This window comes from Idiotropiscis lumnitzeri, chromosome 11 (genome assembly GCF_059441095.1).
Source record: "Idiotropiscis lumnitzeri isolate Australia: NSW breed Sydney's pygmy pipehorse chromosome 11, RoL_Ilum_1.0, whole genome shotgun sequence".
NCBI classification, from domain to species: domain Eukaryota; kingdom Metazoa; phylum Chordata; class Actinopteri; order Syngnathiformes; family Syngnathidae; genus Idiotropiscis; species Idiotropiscis lumnitzeri.
The window spans coordinates 14,619,911-14,636,509 of record NC_142401.1 but is presented as its reverse complement, the minus strand read 5'-3'; the positions used below and the strand labels follow the sequence as shown (position 1 = coordinate 14,636,509).

At 39.1% G+C, this 16,599-nt stretch overlaps 1 protein-coding gene across 3 annotated transcripts in view; it reads left to right on the top strand.

The window, feature by feature from the left end:
• tox2 (TOX high mobility group box family member 2) overlaps positions 1-16,599 on the top strand; it is a 100,921-nt gene that overhangs the window by 24,412 nt on the left and 59,910 nt on the right. For all 3 annotated transcript variants that reach the window (XM_088309889.1, XM_088309888.1, XM_088309887.1), the window contains exon 2: positions 4,941-5,033. In XM_088309889.1, coding sequence (XP_088166015.1) covers positions 4,941-5,033 — 93 coding nt within the window. The remainder of the gene's footprint in view (positions 1-4,940; positions 5,034-16,599) is intronic.

Sequence of the window (16,599 nt, the reverse complement as noted above, 5' to 3'; positions counted from 1 at the left end):
GGAGAATTTCTGTATCTTTAAAAAGTGAGTGAATAAATATCATGTCATCAATATAAATGTCAAGATAGCTTGGACTTAAACTTTTTCTTTTTAAATTACCTTAAAAAAGAAATATTTTTTAGCTCTCTGATTTAGGTATTCATGTCAGTTTTTGGAGATATAATGTTGAAAAAAAAAATTTTTTTTCACTTGAAAATACAACTCAATTGTCATAATATAATGAGTTAATTTTTAACACGTACTTTCTTCAGTGGGCATAATACGACAAGGAAGTCATATTTTTGAAATAAAAATTGTTCAATAAGATGAAAAGTTATTTAAATGAATTGAATGTAAATGTATTTTTTTACATTAAAATAATTTCATTTGGAGATTTTTAAAAACGGTACTATAACCTTGAAAATATATAAAAAAAATACGACTATTGTCATTATATTAAGTGATATTAAGTTTAATGTTATGGTGTATATTTTTCAGTTTCTTTCACTAAAAAAAGATGATTTAACATATTCATATTTCTTTTATTTTTCATTTATCTGCACTACGTACTGCATGTGAGAATAATATAAGAGATGAAGCGTGCACGTCCGCACGTGCTCTCGCAGAGAGAGCAAAGAGGATTCAGCTGAGCTCAGCGGCTCCAGTCAAATCTCACAATTGGACTCTTTAATTCAAAGCGGCGTAACAGTTCTCTGTGAAACCAAATCAAGTGACTGCCGTCAGCACATCAACTCTTCCTCCTCCACGTCGTCTCTTCCTCCTGCTTGTTATCCTCACCTCAATCACTCCGGCTTCTCAACATCGCTTCCTCTCTTTATATATGCAATTTCAATTACCAATGCCCGCCACCAGCAGTAATGTAGGGCAAGTGTTAAAGTCACCATGTATAGAAATTGTCATTAAATATCTGAATGTCTGTATGACGCCATGCAGATGGTGTGCGATGTGTTCAAGGAAATGAGATAACATTACAGTCACAGGATTTCCTATTCAAGTCATTTTCTCCAAGATTCATTCTCTCCAGATGCTGCAGGTAGTTAAAAAGAAGAAACGTCTAAATCTCCTGGCAGCCATCTGCTGTCTTTCGGCGCCGCCCGCCCGCTAACCCGCCAGCCAGCCAGCGGCCGAGGTTTTGTTTGGCTGTGCTGGGCGGTTGTTGCGCTGTTGTAACGGCGTTGTCGGCAAACCGCCTTGTGAAAAACAGACGAGCGGTTTTCAACGCCACACAAGTGAAAATGAAAAGTCTAGCTTCTTCTCTTTAGACTGTGTGGGAGAGACTTGGGCAACAAGTAGAATGATATTCAGTTGAGAGCCTAACTTGACTCCTAAAACGTGTCCGTTTGACGGAAAAAAAATTGTCTAGTTCCGCTCCAGTCCTGTAGGTATCGGTAAAGCGCAGTAGAAAGCGGAGTTTCACCTCGAACACGCTGCAAGCTTTTTTTCACCCTAGCTGCATTGCTTGATCGCTGGATTTTCCAGGATGCTAACTAGCTAACAAACTAGCTAACTATCTAAACTCATGAGGCGTTTCCTCTCCAGTGCTGTAGGAGGCAGTAATGCAACACTGAAAGTTTTTTCCATCTGCTGGACCTGGTCTGTCACTACACTTGACCTTTTGGGGCCCAATGCATGTGCGCTAATATCACTCTGCTCTGATTTATGTACTTTGTTTGCAAAGTACTAATAAGCGATGCCATTCTACTCCAGTCCCGAAGGTGGTGATAGTGCCACACCATAAGTTTTTTTTCCCTGCACCTCCATCTGCTGGATCTGGTGGGTCACTATGTCCCGTGGTCCCCAATGCAAGCGGACTGTAACTAACTAAGCAACTCGCAATGCTGTTGCTTGTGAGGGCTGTAGTTGGCAACGTTTAACATTATTAAGTGGCAAATGTCACCTGTAGCACACCTTTTTCACCATAGTTCCCTGCATTTGCCACTTGATCGCAATGCAAGCAGACATCAGAAAAAAATCAATATCTTAACTGCAACTATTTTCTCTTGCTATGTTTCATTTAGTCCGCTTGAAGTAAAATGGTCAATTATAGAGGTGGAGTGACATCTTTTCACATTGACGTCTTGCTAATATTGTAACATAGGTATCCTATGGCCACCATTCTGCATGTCTTTATGACATGTATGGTGGAAACCCTTGGCCCTCAATCTGTTCTATAGCAACTGCACAACATCCTCTGTTTTATTTTCTCACATGGCATCATAACATCTGGTTACATTTAAGAACTGACAGCACTCAACATAGGAAATGTATTAATAAAGTGTGTAAGTGCTTGTTGTTGTAAATATGTAGATATGCATGCATAAAAAGCGAATTCTTTTTATCTCACGCACATATATATATATATATATATATATATATATAATGCTATTATACTGGAATAATTTATTTAAAATGCATGTTGCATTTTTTTCTACCAGTCTCTTTAGGATGATATGTACATACAAACAAAATAAAAGAAAATGCAAAGTACATGTATATAAGTAAGTAATAACAATAATGCATTCATATAGCATATAACACCTAAAACAATAATATATTATTTTAAAATAAATTAATTAATCATTTGAGTTTTAACAAAGCCAATTTCTTCACATTTCATAAACTCGTGCTGTTACATTCTGCAATGTAACTAGCAGGGTAATGTGATTTATTTTCATAAATATCAGCAATGTTTTCTACTCTTGCGCTAATGTCATTCATTGGTCATGCATTGCTCAGTTTATACTGTGCATACAGAGCAGTCTCCATAATGTATACACACAGCATGTATACAATCGCTGAGTGATGGGATTTCCCCTTGTCTGGGGCAGCACATTCCTCTCATCAGTCCAGTGTGATGTGTGTGAGATTTTTTCTTTTAGTTAAGCCGGGAAGAATGTTGCCTAAAGAAAACACATGTGTTGCATTAAGTGCGCCACATCTGCGTGGCGCGCACTATAATGTGAAACGGCTAACGTTACAGGTAACTATATCCCCTCAGCTGTGCCTGGCGGCTTTACAGTGCGAGGCGCAGCCATTGTTGGAATTGTTAAAGCGTTACACTGCTTACTATATGTTCAGAGAAATGATTTTTGTATGCAGCATTACAGTGAGAAGAATTCATTTATTAAGTTCTAACCAGAATTTATCAAGAAAGTGTACAAAATCCACGCGTTCACAAATCATCAAACATGCTGCTGGTTAAAAGAGCAAAATACTGTCGTTACAAATGTAAAGAAAATTCAAGATCAAGGCCGACGGCTCAGCCCTAGCGAAGCCTGTGATGGCTGCTAAAAGGCAAGCGTGGACAGTTCGCCAACACGCCATCAATGTGGTATGCCAAACATGCAAGGAAATCTTTCATTGTCGTAAGTCCACTTGTAGTGTACGATGGTTGAGCTCAGCTCCATTAGATCAGCACATCCTTTTAATATGCACATTATTCCATCATTGCTAATAGGTTAGTGTATATAGCATGCTGTTGCTTTTATCCCCTGGCCCATTATCTTCCATGCATGGTATGGGAAATAAGCTTTGGCATACATTGCTTGTGGGTTTTGCTGCACAGTAATTGCATGGTAATCACTGTGCATTCACAGCAGGGCCATAAACACAATCTGTTTATAGCACATATAATATATACTGCCAGTGTGGCTGCTTATGCTTGTGTGTGGACTTTATTCTCTCTGAAAAGCAATCTCAATGCATGTGTGTTTATTTTATTTTATTTTTTATTTTTTGTGTGAAACATCCTGTATGTTTTTGTCGTATAAGTTAAAGTGTTTGCGATCCACATAACGATTGCATTAATCAAGAACAAGCAAGCTGCTTCTGTGCAAGTGCAGGATGCAGCTCGTTTGAAATGAATGTATTCAGTTGTGTTTACAGTCACTTGCCTGTGTTCCGTGCAGGCTGTTTGGTTTGGTTCTCCCACTCAGTGACAGCATGAGTATGAATGCTTCTCAGCTTCTTTATGTGCCGCTTGATTGACTGGTGATCAGTCCAGGTTGTAGTCGACCTTTGTGGGATAGGCTCCAGTGACCCATGACCCTAAAAAGGACAAGCTGGTTTGGATAGATTTAAATTGTATTTATTTTGATTTTATTCATGTTATTTCATGTATTTATTAAAAAAACATCATTTACATTATTTTTTTATTTTTATGTATTTATTTTGTAATTTCATTCATATTTTAGTTTTTAAAATTAAAAGTTTCTTTTAATTTTCATGTATTTATTTTTTTTATCAGTATTTGTTATTTAATTCTATTCAGATTCTGTTACTAATTCGTGTTCTGTTACTTCTGTATTTGTTTTTTGTATTTTAATCAATTGTTTTAAAAAATATATAATTTATGTAGTTTTTATTGGTGTTTCTATATTTCATTTATTTCATTTGATTCACACACAAAACAACTTATTTGTTCAACTAATTGTTATGCTAGCTTTCGGCGCATACGCACAAAGCCTGGATAACCTTCTGTGTTTGGTCACGTGACGTTCCACATATAGTGGGTTAGCCTCTGCGTATGCTAGCAACCTCTTGCACCCAACAACATGTAGCATTGGCTAGCCATCTTAGCGTCATTGCTATATCTGTCTATGCCCCTCCTGTACTGAAACCTTTTTAGCATGCAATCAATCAAACCTCACTTCCCGGTAGCAAGCCACTGAAGGCAGTATGCATGGATTTGAACTCACTGCTCTTTAAACTACAGAAAGAAGACAAAAATGAACAAATAGCGCCATGTTCTACAGAGGTCCTGAATCAGGAAGGGTTTCCTGTTCTTCCTTTTTCAGCTTGATACTGTGAGCAAAATAGTAGCCTTCGCAGAACTTAACAAGGACTTCACATAAGGTGTTGTAACAAGTGTCGGACCTCAATTGTTGGTTGATGAAAGCTGTGATACTGAAAACGTATTGTCTGTTGTCTTGTTCTCTCAGAGCAGATACGGCGGTGCAGATCGAGGCGTGAGGTTCTACAGTTCTCTGCCCATGCGCCCCAACCCTGACGGCAAGAGACTGCCATCCTCAGGGGTAAGTCTTGACGTATGCTGCAGTTTTCATATCGTCTATTTGTAGACTTGAGATCCTGACATGGGCCAAGAACTGTGAACAGATTCTTCAATTTTGGTGTTAAATTTGGAAATGTTTCCCTTTATAGATGTGAATACAAAAGTCAATTTAAAATACATGGGAAATAAGACTCAAAGTATTTTACTAAAATCCAGGTTAAAATCACAAACCAATTTTGGGAAAAATGTGCATTGAAGATCAAACATTTCAGCCACCAGGAAACTGGACCTCAAGGTTAAAATATTAATCATCTGAGTCAAATGTCAACCACAATTGAGGAATAAACAGTAAAATGATCGAATAAATACACCTTGAAGTAAGAAAAACAAAGTCAAAAACACATTTAGAAAGATACGCCAGAATTCAAACCAAAATTGTGGTAAACATCTACCCAAACGTTGGAATTGGGGTGGTATGGCGGAATTGGGGCGGTTCGGCACGAGCCATTTCCTGGCCAACTATGGCGGCAACACTCATTTACAATAAAATTCAATCAATCAAATAGACCAATATCATGTTACACCACTTGCACTGCACCATAGCTCTCCTTTTAGCTAGTCTCAAATTGGGTCAACTTTTTGTAACCAAATTGTGAGATGTCTACCAAATTCACAAACGAGGAGATCATTGCCGCTGGCACAAACATGACAATGCAGCCAATTTTACACCGGCGATACACTAGACTACTTTCTGTGACCAAATTGTCAAATGAGTTGTTAGCGAGGCAACTCCGTGTGCCAGAATGCCCAAACACAACCAAGTCTAGATTTGCGCTGGCAGGAAAATTAAGTTCCGCCCATTTTGCACGGGTGCCAATCTACCAAAACAGGACCCACAATGTTCAAGAACATGTTTTTAAAGTCAAGCAAAATTTCAGAATATAATGTCCTTTAACCAAAATTCTTGAGAAAGTGATTATTCAAAATAATCAAAATAAATATTCTGAAATATTTGTTGCCTAAATAGATGATACCTCACTGGCAGTTGCTTCAAGAAACACGCTTGGCCTCAATTCAAAGGAAATTTGCATTGACCTTGTCTGATAAGCTGCGGTGTATCTTGCAATCGTCAGCCAATTTTCTTTCTGTGGCATTTTCTGTGAGGGAATTGCAATTTATCGCATTTTCAGAGAAAATCCGACAAAATTCTCATGGAACAAGCTGCCAATCCCGTAGCATATTTAATCCATTAACAAACTAGTGAAGCCGCATTTAAAATGTTCAACTTTGTGAACTTTCAGCACCGCGAACTTCCCCCTTGCTCGGTCGGGCTTCCCATGGTCCGCCGCAAGCTGCCATCTCGACTTCTCTTTGGGTTTGTGTGGTGTCTTGCTTGTTGGCAGCTTTGCATAGGTGTGAAGCCAAGAGGCCACCAACTGTTATGTAGTCTATTTTTTTTCGATCCCAGCTGTTTTGAGGGCATCGAAGCGTGAAATATTTCATTACAGAGTTTTTCCAAAATGGATTGTACTGCCTCTCATTGAAGTTTTAGTGATGCTGCACTTGCAAATACTTTGACTTTGACAAAGTGCTGCTGCACTACTTTCCGCTCTAAACACCACCACTCTCTTTAGGACATCTTTTAGTATTGCGTGCAAATCATAATTACCATCTAGCTTGCCTTGCTTTTATGTGACAAAGGAGAGACAATGGCAGGAACAATAGAGCAAAAAGAGACAATTTAATTTCATCTAGCGTTGCACTCGTCGCGAGCGCTTTTTGAATTATCTGCCGGCTGCTTCGGGGAATGTGGGGCGGGGGGGCTGTGACTGCATCAATACAGATTGTTAGTGCCCACCTTTTTTTTTTTTTTAATTACAGAAGAAATCGTATTGATGTTTCATGCCCTACATTATTTATGAAGCGCGAGAGAGCAGGAGTGCTAACAAAGCATTTCTAGGAAAGCAACCTGCTCCATATCTAAAGTGAATTCTGTTAGTCGTTAAGACCGGGAGAGTCGCTCGCAAATCACGACGATGAGTTCTGTGTCAAAGACATGCGCGATGTTGTAAAGATGTATTTCCGCTCGCAGCGGATTCTCAAATCCTCAAAGTCCGCATGCAAATCAAGCGCACGAGTGAATCATAACGCAATGCATCTTCAAATCTTAAACATTGACAGATACAAATTTAGTGCAAGGTTAAAGACATGGCATTGGTGCTCTTGTTTAAAGCCTCCCAGATGTTTTTGTTTCCAGGGGCCAAAGTTATATTAAATGCAACACAGATTGGGGGAAAAATGCTGACATCAAAACATGCCCCCAAAAAAATATGCACCAAAAGTCAAGCTATTTCAATTCGTCAAAATGAGAAGAAGCACTGAGGCAAAAATATCCAGATAAGCTTAAAAATTAAAGAAAAAAAAAAGGAAACAGAAATTTTAGGAATATAATAAGTTAAACACTTTCAACCAAATTTCTGGAAAAAATATCTACCAACAATTTCAACCAAATTTGGGGTAAAAATAATTTTTTTATTACCACCCAGTCAATTTCGACCCAAAAAGATCCCACAAACTATTTTTTTTTTTTTTACAAAATGAATGACTGATTTTAAAGCAAAAATATATTTATATATTTGTGATAATAATTATTTTTCCAAAGTCCTCTTCCCTTGTATTTATATTATATTTATATTTTTCTGTATGCATCTTAAGCCACCAGTCTGTCCCCCAAAAGTCAATGTAAATGAGAACTTAAGCCCAATATACCTCCAAAATCAAACAATTTAACCCAAAATTTCTGGAAAAAAATGTCATGAGCCTGGAACAAATGAATTTACTTTACATTAGTATTTCCCCTACCACGAATATGTATTTTGAATTCAGAACAACTTGGAAGTCAACCAGCCTCACATAATGACGTTAGTCGATTAAGTCAGCAAAGTATCAACTTGCGTGGCGTCCGCTTGCAGAGCAATGCAAAACTCTTAACATGCAAAAGGAAGCGCAGACGTTTTTCCATTGCACTTAACTGTCGCTGCAGAGAGAGCCAGTTTCAAGGTGCACTCGCTGCACTAGGTTCCTGCGCCCGCCACCCCTTCTCTGTCCTCCATTGAGCCCCCTCCTTCCTTCCCCTTTTGTATTTCCTTGATCTGGATCTCTTTCCACAACCACCAGCGCGAACACCAACCACCACCAGTTCAGTTAAAAGTGGGCTCGGCACTTCCGCCGCAGCCGCCTACTTCGTTTCGAAAACCTCCATCTCCAACACCTCCTCATTTCCTGTCAAAGTGGGTGAAACCAACCCTCACCCACTGAGTGCAGATGCTTGACCTCGATGTTTCCTCGTGAGAAAATAAGAACAGATGGATTTGAATCTGTGTTAAATACAATGCAACCTTCAAAGTCAAACTGGATTCTTTCTGGGACGCTGGTCCACCTCCTCCTGATCAGAAGAAATTACAATTTTTTTTTTATTGGAAATAATGGCTTTTGAATAAATCAGTTACATTGTCTGTCACCATCTGAGAAAAAATGGAACTGTCCATTCACTCCAATTACATTAAAAATTCCTTTTGTGACAATACATCCATCCATCCATTATCTGTACCGCTTCTCCTCACAAGGGTCACGGGGGGGGGGGGGGTGCGTAGGGGGGGGGGGGGGGCGCTGGCCAATCACAGGGCACACATAGATGAACAACCTTCCGCGCTCACACTCACACCTAGAGGCAATTTGGAGTGTCCAATCAACCTGCCATGCATGTTTTGGGAATGTGGGAGGAAACCGGAGTACCCGGAGGAAACCCACGCAGGCACGCGGAGAACATGCAAACTGGAATTGAACCCACGACCTCTGTACTATGAGGCCATCGTGCTAACCATTCGGCTACCGTGACACCCATTACAAGTCAATTATGATTTTCAATTACGATAATATATGAATGACCTCAATTACAAAGGGATTCCCTCAGATAACAATATATGGTTTACTTTCATTACAATACGATTCCTTTTAATTCCAATAGCCTTCACTCTATCGATGTTGGGTCTGCTTTTCCGGCAGAAAGTGGACTCTAAAAACGCAGACTCAGAGAAGAGAGATTCGTGATCAAGGAATTTATTACTCCAGTAGCAAAATCTATATACAAAAACAGATCTATACAAACAATCACGCGGTACCGAAAGTGTACCATAAATTGCTGGTGGAAAAATCACACCAGGAAAACAACGCGGAAAACAGAAAACGCTTGCAAAAGGCAAGGAACAAAAACCGAACGAAAATCGCTTACCACCAAAGGGTAAGATGAGCCAATTGGCGCGCAAACACGGCCGTGAAGGACAAAAGCTGGGTGCATAGTCAATGGGCGGAAACGAGGTCGAGAAACACGTAAAGCAGTTAACAAGACTGGCGGGAGTAAACACTTGGAACATGGACATGAGCACAAGGGAATAATCCGACGCTGAGACGTCAGCGCGGCGCGTTTAAATAGCAAGGTAATCATGGGATCAATGGGCAACAGGTGCGTGGCAGGTGAGCGCGTCTCTCCAGCCGTGACGACAAGACAGGAAGCAGGTGCTGGAGTGAACGCCCCCACGTCAGCTGAGCAGATAACAACAAAAACATGAAGCATGACAGAAACGGATCATGACAATCGATGATATGATACTACAATTGCAGTAAGATATATTTCATGCTATGACATGAATTAATGTAATGCCAATGTGATTCCACTTCAGTTGCTTTCCATTGGATGGCCGAGGCGTCCAATACCGGTTTTTGTGGTTGTTGTTTTTTGTTGCTGTGTGTTTTGAAAACAACTTCTTCGTGCACAGGTTGATTGTTCATATACTGTTGTTGTTGTTGTTTGGGCACATTTGATACGCGGGGGTGAAAGTTCGCAATGTGCTGCAGCGATAAGAGGACGGGATCATCTAAGGATTGCTTTTCTTGCATTGAATCCTACATATGCCGCTCTCTTGCTGTCTCTTTCCAAGATGATTTGGAGCCTTGCATAGTCAATTATGTCGAGGGAGAACGAGAGCGAGAGAGACAGTTGGGGCACCGTATTCCATATTTTGGTGGGATATTAATATTGCATGAGAGCTGTTCTGTAGCGAATATCTAAGAGAGAGAGCCTATTAAGGAGGCTGGAAAAATGTGACACACATACACGCTTTGCTGGAAGTGCATTTCTCCATAGCACCCATAAGCAGGTTGTTTTAATTAGTCTATACCAGATTAGAATAGGACGTGCCTCAATTTTCCTTTTACTCGGCCAACCCGGCTGAGTTATGTACTGCTTTAATTGCGCTAAGAATGGAGTATTTCAAGCAGTTAACTGTATAAACAAACAAGGCAAAAAGAAGACAATCCACCATATTAAATGATTTTACGGTGGCCGAGAAAGGTCAAAATAATTGCAAACTGTGCAACACAACAACATTGAACAAGCCACAACCAAAGTCACCGACACTCCTGCGGGATGAGAAAAGACGCAAAGCTGAAATAGCAATGTTAACCCTTAACAATTAGAACGTTAAACCTAACATTAACTCAACATTAGCAACATCTAAAACGTGGCTGGCAAGTGGCAGCTGCCTTTTCATACAAGATGAACCTGTCGTATACCAACCTGGAAAAACCACGGGAATATCCCAAATAAAAAATTTGAAAAACACAGAAGAAGTCATTTCTAATATTGCTCCAGTAACACAAGTTTCAACAATAAAACAACAACTTTATTTTTCTTACTTTTCCAGCTTTGATTCTTTTCCCCTCTCACGTCCGTTGTGGCTTTTGCAATCGCACTGTAGTTGTGTTGTTGTGCTGTGGAGTTTGCAATTGTTGTGACCTGAATGTTTTGTGCACTACAACAAATAAATCAAGTTAAAAATAATTCTGCAAAAAAATTTGTCATACCGATGTGAAAATGACCCAAATTTTGTGGGGAATTGCGCTTCAAATGTCAAACAAAAAAACATTGTGGCGAAATTATGCCCCATGAATTCATTTAAAAAAAAATTAATAAAAGAAACACAGCTTTATGAAAAATATGTTTTATCTTATTTGTCACATAAAACTCGCAAAAAAATGAAACCTTTTCACGTAACATTTTATTGTTTACATATTTTATCGTATTTTTATTTCTTATTTTACAAAATAATTTCCTATCTTTCAAACAATATGAAAAACATTTACTCTTGTTTTCACAAAAAAATATTAGGGAACACATTTTGGTGCTTTTCATTGGTGTGCAAGGTTTTTTTTTCTCTTCACCACAAAATGGATTTTTTAAAATTTTTTTGACAGATAACAGAAAAAAAGTGCTATAAATATTTTTTTATGTTAAAAATGTTTTATTTAATTAAATTATTTTATTTCATTTGATTTAGTTGCAATATAGTTTGATAAAAAGGTTTTTTGATTTTAACGGTATGGAGGGTGATCTTCATATTCATTGAAATATATTTTTAAATTCATTTTTTACAATTCATTATTTTATTAAATTTTAGTTCATGCATGGTTTTACTCATTATAAATGCATATTGACATATTTTTATTGGGTAAAAAGAAAATAGTGATAAATAAATTGCCGGCCTAAAGGCAATCCCAATCGGCAAATGATATATTTCCCACGGCAAACACCAAAGATCTGTTCCTTCACGCTCTTTTCCCGTCTCAAGGCAGCCTTATAACCAGCTGAAAACACCCCCCGAGAGCCTGGCCTGAAGTCGACACAGTCAGTTAGCCCTGGCACTCGGAGGGGGGGGGACACACTGGGCCTCCGACACTGAACAAGTGCATGGTGACCTCACAGCACCAGCTGGGCCTTGAAGACTTATTTAAACGGCCAATTCTCTGCGGTGGTATCATCGGCCATGCTGCAAATAGGGCCCTGCGAAATACTGCATGGAGGAAGCCAATGAGCATAAAGGATGAGGGGGGGAGCAAAAATGAACACACTACACACACACACACATCCACACAGTCCCTGCCATATCAATATAGTTGGCTCGCTCTGAAATTCAAATGGCAAGAAGCGAGAGAGGGAGGGAGGGTGAAGAAAAAGAGCCAAAGATGATGAAAAAGGAGAAAGAAACCTCTGGCTTAGAAGGGGAGGGGCCTTCCCCAGAAAAAGAAAAGCCGCCATCTATGTATTAGTGCTCTGTAAATATTACATGAGCTCTGCATTCGCTCACTTGTTTGGCATTACTTCCACTGGATGGCTATATTATTTTAGAAACCATGCCTTGTTTATGGAGAGGCATGACCTACTTCCACTTTCCTCTCTCTCTCTCTCTCTCTGTGTAGTGCCTTTCACTTCCTCTCGTCTCCAATCTGAGAAAATCTGCGCCGCTCGTCCCCGCTGAACAATTACAAGGCAGCGAGACTCAAATGGAGATGTTTGTAGAAAACAACATGTGTATAATTACGCTTTAATGAGCTCTTGTCAGGGCCAGCGTGCGCAATTAGATTGGTAATAGAATATTCCGGCTGGATGCGAGCGTGGCAGTGATGGAGAGAACGTCGAATGTATCCTGAATGCCGGAATGTATTCTGTTGACACAATGGAATGCGGCGTTTAGACTACACAGACATATTGTAATTGCACTTGTAGAATAACTTATTTATGGCTTCAGTCAATGCAGAATTTGTATCCAAATGAAAATGGATACGTTTTAAGGATATGGGAAACAAACCCCGAAAATTCATTCAGTTGCACTCCGTGGAAAAGTTTGTCCTGAGTTAACATGAGCGGACAACAGGATGGATGAAAAAGTCTGAAGGATCTATTTATTAATTATTATAATCTTTTAATACATTAACAAAAATAATGATGTTCAAACATCCCCTCGTCCCAAGAAAGGAAATTGTCAAATAAATTAAATGATTTTGCCCGATTTCACTGTTGTAAAGCTAAATATGCAAATGACAGTACAAAGTACTTTAATAGTCATATTTTACACCTATAATTCATATTTTAATTGGTGTAAGCGTTAAAGGACCAAAAAAGAATTTACTTTTGTGTGTCATGTCATCATCAACAAGGTCGCGGGAGCCTATCCCAGCTGACTTTGGGCGAAAGGCACACTATACACTGAACTGGTCGCCGGCCAGGCGCGGGGCACATAAAGACACCGTCACTAAGTGGGAACCGATCAACGCTGGTCGCGCACAAGTCAGCCGAGTGTACCACTTACTACACCATCAGTGACCTCGTTGCTTTAGTCATTATGTTTTTTTTTACCCAATTTATCAGTCATTTCAATTTTATTCGACCAAATAACTGAATCATCATTGGCCTAAAGAAACAACAACATATCGGTCGGGCCCTAATGAGAATAAAATCAAAATCAAGCAAAAATAAAATATATTTTCTAATTGAAATGTACCAGAGCGTTGATTTACCATACAAGAGGTGCAGATATTACCAGTTGTTGTACATGTTGATTTTAAAGACGAGAAAAGCAAGATTGAAGTCTGCCGCAACCAGTAGAGGGCGCCAGGATCACAGATGTCGATAACCAGGACACTGAAATGATCTAATCTTACGGTCACACTGTGCATGATGTCGCTTACATTTGCTACCATTTTAAACGTAAACAAGCAACTGTAATGTTTTCTAACATTAGGTAGTTCATAGTGTCGGCTTCAGATCCACAATGAAGCACGAAAAAAAACTCACAGTAATAGTGTATGGTTGAATATAGTTACGGGTCGCTTTCTTCATTCTAGCTTAACAGAAGCAAATGTCGTCATCGTATCCAGCGAGTCTTTGTTAATCAGGTTGTTGTTTAGCTATGTCTTCTGTCAAACAAAGCACTGAACAACTCCTTATCTGAAGTAAGTCCAATTTATTATCCAGTGAGCGAACGTTGGCTTGGAAGAGTGACTGTAACGGTGGCTTGCTAGCATGTAGCTGAGCTAGCTATCAGCCATTTTGTAAATTGGCTTAAACCTACACGGTCCCATTTTGTAACATACAGTAAAGTATTCACAAAAGCAGAACGCAATGTAATTAAAACTGTATCCTGAGTTCTGCACACACAATTCAGGTTATTAGCAATGCTTCAAAGGCAAATTCAATGATGGCCTAAGACTTCTGCACAGTACTGGACATTTAAATGAATGACAAATAACCCAAGTGCCTTGAATTTATTACGGTTTAAACCGAGCCAAGAAAACGTGCGCCTGCTGGACAATCAATAAAACAACATTCAGCGTTTTATTCCGACAGCGGACAAGCAAATAAAAAGTGACCCCAGGTTTGTGGAAAGCACACATGAATAATGGAGCTGCGAGCTCAAATTCCACGCGTGACTGTGACTTCTCATTTCAATTTCTCCGTCTTGCGCTCACGTGACGACTTGAGCCCATGTTTCATTAAATCCATCCAATCCACTTGCATATATCTTCACATCGGGCACACAATGGGAACCTTTCAAGGGTCGCCCCCCCCCCCATTCCCCAGGAGGATGCCGACAAAGCCCCCCCACACCACACCACCCATTTCTCTCTTCCCCAGTGAAGTCCACTAATTCACCCAGAGCCCCCCACGTCATTTTTTGTTTGACTGTGTGCGGATCAGTGTGCAATCAAGTCGAGATGAAACCAAAGCAGAATAAGAGAAGATGTCATGTTTCTTTTCTCTCTCTCTCTCTCTCTCTCTCTCTCTCTCTTTCTCAAGGTCTAGTGATGTAAAAGAATTCGTCTTCAGGATGAAAGAGCACAGACGTAGAAAGAAATGGCATTAGGAGGGAGTAAATGAGGGCACCTCACATTCAATAAATACACTTGTTTGTGTGCCTTTCTGTTTCTTTGCTACACCAGCATGGTGAACTGTGATGTTATGTTACAAATCGACGTCTTATGAACAAAAAAGAAGGCATAAATTCGAGTATGGGGTTCCACGGTTTACGGTTTTCTAACGCCACTCACAAATTAAGTTTGGAGAATAACATTAACATTCTGGTGAGTAGGAGCATCGCATTTTTCTTTATAAAATACATTGCTTATCTTGGTGGGCTTGTGATTAAGAACATCAGCCTCACCTTCAGCAGATTCAGGGTTTGAATTTTTAGGAACACCAGCTTGCTACCAGACGCCAAAAATGTGAACGTTAGGTTCATTTATGACTTTACATTGTCTAAAGTTGTGAATGTGAGTATGAATGCTTGTTCAGGGGTCACTAACGTGGACCACATGATTAGGATGCGAGCCTGTTCTAACAATAGTTGAACAGTGATTGGTCATTGTGATTTTCTAGGAATGTTCTTGATGTGATCGTTTGGACATGTAAACATTGGAAGGGATTTGTGGAAATAAGTATTGCATATTGTCGCCGTCATTTTTTCAGCTTTTTCCAAGAAAAAAATAATACTGATTGTATTATGATTATTAAAAATTTTAATTTTCGTGGGGGATTTGAATGATCGGTTTAACTAAGGATGCATCCGATTTTAGCAGAAGTGGTCAGCATTCTGAGCTGTTCGGGCATAAATAATGTTTTTGGTAGAGGGTGAAGATAATCTGTTTCCTAATCTTTGTGAGAACTTTGAGCAATTATATGAAATAAATCACTAAAACAACCTTTTACCAGCTGAACAAATCCAGACTGATGGCTTTCATGCTCAAAAGAGACCAGGAGAAATGTCTCCGTGGTTTTACCTTGTCTCCATTTGACTTGATTATTATAATGATCTACTTACTGGACCCCCTCAAATGAGCATCAAACAGCTGCAGTTCATTCAGAATGCTGCAGCTCAGTTTCTGACCAGAACAAAGAGATCAGAACTTATTACTAAAAATAGGCTTCAAAGTCCTGCCCCTGGTCTATAAATCACTGAATGGCTTAGGTCCTTAATACACGGTACCGTAATTTAATTTAAACCCAGTGGGACTCAGAGGGCTGCAGACTTGGGTCAATTAGTGAAACCCAGAGTTCAAAGTAAACATGGTGAAGCAGAATTTTGCTGTTATGCTGTATGCAAATGGGATAGGCGGCCAACAGAAGTGAAGTAAATCCAGGTTAATTATTTATTTATTTTTTTATATTTCCCCATGTCTTTGAGTAAGGTCTTTTAAACATTTTAAATACATTTCACAGGACAGGCTTTAATTAATTTAAAAAAATGCATCTATCTTAACATTTATGACTGAAATGTTTTTAAAGTCTTCCTTTAATGTGTTTGTTGTCAATGAACGAACAAATTTGTATTTCGCTACTTTGCTTATAAATGTCTTAAATTTGTTTGCCTTAAGATGTTGTATATTGAATAGAAATTTAGCTTTTAAATATTGTTTTGTAACTATTTGAAGCACATCGAGTTACCTTGTGTATGAAATATGTGATATAAATAATATATTACGATATAAATTGTGCCTATATGGGGTATGCTAAATTAGGTTTCGGACTAACGCTATCCTGTGCACTGTAACGCAGTCATGCAGACACCAACGAAGAAGAATAATACTTCCTCTGCTAAGAATGTAAATGAATTAGCAAGATGCTCCTATCATTTTTCGTAGAGGATGAAGATCATTTGTTTTCAAATGCCTCTAAAACTGCGACTATCCATGCTAAT